The 7371-nt window shown below is 36.8% G+C and overlaps 1 protein-coding gene across 2 annotated transcripts; it reads left to right on the forward strand.

The window, feature by feature from the left end:
• The first annotated feature begins 247 nt into the window (after positions 1-247).
• Positions 248-6756, forward strand: LOC140834215 (uncharacterized). 2 transcript variants are annotated; one of them, XM_073198932.1, is made up of 14 exons: positions 248-624; positions 987-1121; positions 1287-1440; positions 1592-1665; positions 2590-2649; positions 2739-2939; positions 3258-3386; positions 3811-4491; positions 4566-4758; positions 4922-5115; positions 5363-5464; positions 5580-5719; positions 5964-6236; positions 6338-6756. In XM_073198932.1, the coding sequence occupies exons 1-14, from the start codon at positions 406-408 to the stop codon at positions 6600-6602; spliced, it is 2820 nt and encodes a 939-aa protein (XP_073055033.1). In that variant the 5' UTR covers positions 248-405; the 3' UTR covers positions 6603-6756. The 2 variants fall into 2 exon arrangements, with proteins under 2 accessions (XP_073055033.1, XP_073055034.1); XM_073198933.1 differs by having other exon boundaries at positions 1287-1434.
• The last annotated feature ends 615 nt before the right edge of the window (positions 6757-7371 follow it).

A 7371-nucleotide genomic window follows, 5' to 3' on the forward strand; every position in this document is an offset into this window, starting at 1 on the left:
ATGACAACAGTAGCATGAAAATTCTATTATGAATTCAATTTATGAAAACATCTCTAACTAATTTAATTATTTAAAAATAAGTTGATTAATCCCTCAGAACATATAATCTTTAATCTATTTAATATATCTTCGGATAAAATATTATAAAAATGACTATATGAGAGATCCAAATCCAAGTAGACATCAGAACAGAGGCCCATTAATAAAGCCCGCAATTAAAGCCCAATGCTTCATCGTCTTCTGCATAACGACTTAAGCCCTAGTCGACTGAAATTGAGCAAGCCTCTGTTTCTGCTAAAACCCTAATCTACCTGTAGCTTTTTCGGAATTTTTTAATCCGATTTGATTTGATTACCATCGAATTTTTACTTCAGGGGGATATTAAGAACCCGAACGTCGACTGAAATGGCGAAAGAATCCAGCTCAGGAAGTACGAAGAAGAAAAACAAGAAAAATAAGAGCAGCTTGAGTGTTTCAAAATCATTAGCGATGAAAAGCAAAGTTCAGAAAGATAACCCATTTGAGAGTATATGGTCGCGTCGAAAATTCAATATATTGGGGAAAAAACGGAAGGATGAGGAACGACGGCGAGTTGGGCTCTCTCGTTCTCTGTCCGTGCAAAAGGTTTGGTCTTTTTTCGTAATTCATTCATGTCTTTCATGCTTTCGATGAGCATATATTTGTTTTTGGGGTTTGCGGTGGTGTTCTGTGCTGATTTTATCTTGCATCGTGAAATGGGTTGCTCTTGTCGTGTCTGTGCATGTATTCTCTGGGATAATATTACCTTTTGCAATGAAAAAGACGGTCTTTTAATCGAGTCTTCACTCATCCATTGATTTTGTATCTCTCATCATATATAGAGAATGTCTAAGGCAAGCGTAACTGTTGTTGATGCATGTGTTATGTATACTCAATGCATGTATTTGATTTTTTTATTTTACTTGAAGAATGACTGTGATATGAATGCTGTTTTATATGAAATGCAGAGGCAGAAGACGCTGCTAAAGGAGTACGAGCAGAGTACGAAGTCGTCAGTCTTTGTGGATAAGCGAATTGGAGAGCAAAATGAAGGTCTTGAGGAGTTTCATAAGGCTATTCTAAGGTCTCAGCGTGTACGAAAGGTTAGCTTTCTTTAAAATTTGAAGTATCCTGTAGGATAATTTGAAGCAAGCTGCTAATATGTTTTGGAATGGCTGAATCATCACAGTAGACACTTTCCTTGTCTCTTTTTGTTTAAAAAGATTTCATGAAAATTTGATCTCATTCATTTCAATTGCCATTGTTAGCTAAGTGTGAACAAGAAAAGCAAGTTCAACTTATCAGATGGGGAGGAAGATGATTTTGATATTGAAGACAATGCAAACTTCCTGGGAAGGGATGATTATGAAGATGGAGAACCATTTAATGAGGATGATGCTCGCCAATCATTTGGGAGTGAGAGTTAGTGTTTGTTTTTCTTAGTTGTGTGATTTCAAATGGTGTCATTCTTTTCCTCCTTACATGCATTTTTCTGGTCCTCAATTGACAAGAAGTTTAGTGTGCTTGATTTTCTGCCTATGTTATTCCCGTTTTTAACACCATCCTCGTGCAGAAGAGTTGGATAATATGGGACAGTTTGATCCGCGAGCTGAAGATGATCCAGAATTGAGATCAATACAGGAAAATGTGAGTTTCATTTTCCATCATGTTGCATCGAGGTTTTTTTTAAATGAAAAGATGGTCCTAAAACTTTAAACCATTGTTTCCAGACATCTGTTCTTTACTCATGTGTGTCTGTGTGTATTTTGTATTCCATATAGAAATTTCTACCACAAAATGGTATGTAAATCAGAGAGTAAACTGAATTTTTGAAATGTTTGTTCTCGGTGTTCATGGGTGATTGGACAACTCTAATAGGTTTTCTGTTCAATTTGATAATTCTCGCTTTTTATGTAAGGTATTTTTTGGGATTTGTGTTCTATACTTCTGATATTGTAATATTGTTTTGTTGGTTTTTACTTGCAAATGCATCTGCACTTTTTGTTTGGTGCAACTGTGGCAGAAACTTGAAGAATTGCAGGAATCACCCTTTGGGATCAAGGAATTTTTGTTGTTGTTTGTTTCCGTTCATAGTTCATGATTATAAAAGGGAAGGGGTGGGAGACTGGGAAAGGGATTGACAGCGCATTTCATGTGCGGAGACTGGTTACATGTGCCTGATTGAGTCTGATTCCAATTTCCTATATCAGTTCTCTCCAATGTGGGTCTTGGCTCAGAGTAATCAGCTCAGTTGAAGATTATTTTACATTGTTAAGTCTAATTATGTAGAATAGTTATTAACCTATTTGTTAATATTTTGCTTATCTTTTTCTTCAGTCGATAATATTGTTTTATGGCCTTGAGTTGGAGAGAAAATGTTGCTGCACTTCCCCCCTTCGCAAGACTTTCATTTGCTGACTTGTCTTTTGTATTGTAAAATATCAAGTCCAATCTTTTTATTTGAATTATCACCTACCCAAGCACATTATTATTCATTTCTACTCAAGAAGCAACTTTTCCATGCCCTAAATTCTGTATTTGCTTCTGATGATGAGACAATCTTTCTTGCAGAAGCAAAAGAGCAAGAAAGAAGTGATGGAGGATATTATTTCTAAAAGCAAATTCTTCAAGGTTGTGGTTTTTTTGTAATTAATAGACCACCATTTAACAAGAATATTCCCGATTCAATGCTTGTGCTTGATCTCCTGAAATCCTATCAGGCTCAGAAAGCGAAGGATAAGGAAGAAAATGAAGAGTTCATCGAACAATTGGATAAAGATTTTATGTCTTTAGCTCAGTCTCAAGCTCTGCTGTCCCTGACACAGCCAAACAAAATGGGAGCTCTCAGAGCTCTAGCAAACAAAAGCATCTCAAATGATGTGGCGACAAGCTCTGGGCAGAAAACAAATTCCTTTCAGCAGGTATTTTTCGATTTTAAATGACCTTTTTACCTTACTGTGAATATGTTTAACATTATTCCTCTTCTAAATCTTTAGATGTATTAATTCTTTGGCCATTGTTAAGTAAATAAAATGAGGTGAAGAAGAAGAAGAGAGAGAGAGAAAGGAAATGAAAATCAATATCCTTTTATTTTACTCATCTCTCAATGGAGTCTTCTGACCATATGACTTTGAGTGTATTTATGGAGGTTCAACATAATCTATTTTCGTTGTTTTTTTTCCATGCCATTTTCAATGTCCTCTGCCATGTTTGATTATTGGAGTCCATTTTCTTGCTAGGAACAACCTGATTCTTATGTGAAACTGGTCAGTGAGATGGCACTTGAGTTGCGGGCTCGACCATCAGACAGGACAAAGACGCCTGAAGAAATAGCTCAAGAGGAGAAAGAACGTCTGGAGGACTTAGAGGTACAGCTTGTTTTACATATCTTAGATTTACTCTTCATTTTAACATACACAAGCATACATGGAGATGGTGATTGTGGTGAGTGACCCCGTGTTTTGAGTTGCATTGTTTGTTCTTGATTGTTTCCTTGCTTCACGGTAGCGTAGTTTCTCTGTTTCTACAATAGTTTACTGCCCTGAAACTTTTATATTTAACTTCTCAATGATATAAATTGGTCAAGTGGTTGCACTATAAATCATAAATGGCACATACTTACATCAAGGCCTGTATTTGAATTTTTGAAAAGTTTGAGTTTCTTTGAAATTCGTTTTCTTAATTTTTCATGAAATATAATTCCTTAAATGAAACCCTGATATGGTAGCTGGAGAGTTGAAAAGAATAAATTTATGCTGTTAATATGTAGCTTTCTGTGGACCGCTATTGTAGGAAGAGCGTCAGAAACGGATGGCTGCTACTGACAACCCTAGCGATGAAGATGCAGATACTTCTGAGGATGATGAAGAATCTGCTAAGCGACCGAAACATATATCTGGAGATGATCTTGGTGATTCCTTCTCGCGTGATGTCAAATCAAAGCCTAAAGTAGGCTGGATTGATGAGGTTCTAAGAAAAGGAAATTCTAACGATCTTGAGAGTGAAGATGGCACAAGTTCTGAGGAATCTGAAGATGATGATGAGGGGAGCGAAGAAGGATCTGACAACAATCCTGACAAAGATGAGCAGTCTCTATCTCTCAAAGATTGGGAACAAAGTGATGATGAAAATATTGACACTAATTTTGAGGATGATGAAGAAGCAGCATCGGAAGATGATGATAACGAGGAAGAAGATGAAGGAACACTGGTGGATATTGTAGACCAAAAGAAGGCTTCAGAAAGTAGGGTTGAACGAAACATTGGTTCAAGTATTCGTGAAGTGAGAACTAATTTTAAAGAGGATTTGCATCAACAAATGGAGCTTCCCTATACAATTGAAGCTCCAAAAAATTTTGAAGAACTTTGCGCATTATTGGAGAATCGTTCGGACGAACAAATTATGGAAGCTATTCGGCGAATTCGAACATTCAATGCGATCTCTGTTGCTGCTGAGAATCGGAAGAAAATGCAAGTATGAATTTAATATATTTGGATTGTCTGTTTTTTTCTTGTTGACAAGTGAAGTAATATTAAATAAATTTCCAGGTGTTCTATGGTGTTTTGTTGCAATATTTTGCTGTTTTGGCAAATAAAAAACCATTGAACTTCAAACTGCTTACAATGCTTGTCAAGCCGCTGATTGAAATGAGTTCAGAGACCCCATACTTTGCAGCCATATGTGCTCGTGAGCGGTTGCTTCATACCCGTACTCAATTATGTGAGGATATTAAGAATACAGGTTGGTTACAGTATGAATCAAAAAGCTATTATTTTTCTAAACCTCCACAATTTTCGTTTTTTAAAAAAATTGTCTTTTCATGGATATCTACAACTGATATATCGGTCTTGTCGTTTATTTTATTGTATTTCCTTAAATATGCCTTTCCCTTCATCCATGACAGGGAAAAGTAGTTGGCCTTCTCTGAAGACACTCTTCTTGTTGAGGTTGTGGTCCATGATTTTCCCATGCTCCGATTTCCGTCATGCGGTTATGACCCCAGCAACCTTGTTGATGTCTGAATACCTCACGCGGTGTCCAATAATCTCTGGCCGGGATGTTGCAATTGGATCCTTCTTATGCTCCATGTTGCTTTCTGTGAGTATACCTATTGAAGTCTGTTTTCCCTTGTTGATTTACGTGGATGTGTTGTATTTGAAAGGTGTCATTTGAAGAATGGCAGTCACTTTTAGACAAATAGCTTTTCAGTTGCGTTATTGATCTTCCTGCTTGGGTTGGACCGTTGGATACCTGTTCCTTTACATGGAAACTATTTCATATTACAAGCTTCTCTTTGCCTTCTCTTCCTAGTCATGACTATATGCTTGTAATAAATGTTATGCAGGTCTGCAGACAATCCGAAAAGTTCTGCCCCGAGGCAATTATGTTTATCGAAACTATGCTAATGATAGCTCTTAATAATAAAAATGGACGTCAAGATTCTCAGGTTTGTTTTAAGTGATTTCTTGCATTTACCAACAGAACAAGTTATAGAGCAGTTGCTGGCTCGAATTTGTGCTCTTAGGGGAAGAAATGACTGAATGGTGATTGTTACAATACAGTTATGCCGTCTCATGGAAGTCAAAGCACTAAAACCATTGCTCCGACTGCAAGGTCGTGTTGAGGAGATCAATTCCTTGGACTTCTTAATGTTAATGGAATTGCCTGATGATTCCCCTTGTTTTGCTTCGGATAATTTCAGGTATTAAATTTTTCATTATTCTACGTACGTGTACGCTCTTCTTATTTCATGTACCATGTTCCACTTTTCTTTCAGCTCTATTTATCATTGTTGATGTCAGAAGCATAAAATATTAAAATGATCGCTCCTCCTTTTTATGCACGGATTTTGTTGACATTTTTATATTTATCGTAGTATATCCAACGTATGATGTTCTTGTCTGGAAACTGTTCTCTTGATGATACTGAAGTCCTTTTACGCACAGGATCGGAGTACTTTTTGCGATTATAGCAACTCTGAAAGGGTTCGTCAACATATATGAAGGATTCAAATCCTTCCCAGAGATATTTTCACCGGTCTCCAAATTATTACTTCAACTGGCAGAACAAGATCACATCCCAGATGCATTGAAGGTTGAAATTAAAGACGCCATCCAACACATCAAGAACAAATCTCAAGAAACCTACTTTATACGCCAACCTCTACGATGGAGAAAGCAAAAGATAATCAAAACAGAAATTCCCAAGTTTGAAGAAAAGTATGTCTTTATATTAGACTTTATCTGTTCTCTACAACAAAATATAGTGAATGATAGCCACCGAATTAAATGTTTATGATTCTTTTTTATTTCACGTGAAGCTTCGTGAAAGGAAGAGATTATGACCCAGATCGTGAGCGAGCTGAGAGGAAAAAACTGAAGAAACGCTTGAAACAGGAAGCCAAAGGCGCTGCTCGTGAACTGCGCAAGGATAATTACTTCTTGTTGGAGGCGAAGGAGAAGAATAAAGCGCGCATGGAAGAAGAAAAGGCTGAGAGATATGGGAAAACTAGAGCTTTTCTTCAAGAACAGGAGCATGCATTTAAGTCTGGACAGTTGGGGAAGAACAGGAAAAGAAGGCGATGAGTCAGTCCTCTCTAGTTTTTTCCCCTTTGGTTAACATCCTACACAATTTTATGAATCTTCAGAGAGTTAATTATTTAAAGTAAATTATTTTAAAATTGTGTAAAATAGAAATTTTCCATGTTCCAGTTGTTTAAATAGTGAAATGTCCACCCTACACGGCTACACTATTTTATTATTAATGTTCTTTAATGATGCTAAACGTGTTTTTTATAACATTTCATATTACAACAGTGAATTCTCTCCTTCCAAACAATAATAAACACGAATAAACTTTAATGTTAAGCAGAACGTGACTCCTTGAGCCAAGTACGTATATTTAAGCAGAAATGGTTTATCTTGCATTTACTCGTTCAATTTTGAGCTTTTGATCGCCTAAATCTACTTTCTGAAGACTACTGTCTGTTAGACAAAAGAAAAAAACATTTTCCATATATTGAAAATTTTAAGAACATCGGATTTTCATTTAAAAAAAAAAAAAACATCTAGCAACATCTGTCCGGACTCATCCATCAGTCATATGATTTTATCTTGGAAAACAGTACTCGACGAAATAACATTACTTCCATGCAGAGGCAACACTCTACTTGCGAAGACCCCGAAAATAAGCAGAAGGATCACTCTCAAAATCATCCCTGAACATCCTCTCATCTCTTCCAGGCGCTTTCATCGTCTTCCTCTTCGGCTCCGAGCCACCGAAAAGTTCGGACAAACCCCATACCGCCAGGAATGCAACAGCTGCCGCTGCTGCTATGCCTATTACCAACAGATC

The sequence above is a fragment of the Primulina eburnea genome, chromosome 6 (assembly GCF_022965805.1).
Source record: "Primulina eburnea isolate SZY01 chromosome 6, ASM2296580v1, whole genome shotgun sequence".
Taxonomy (NCBI): Eukaryota; Viridiplantae; Streptophyta; class Magnoliopsida; order Lamiales; family Gesneriaceae; genus Primulina; species Primulina eburnea.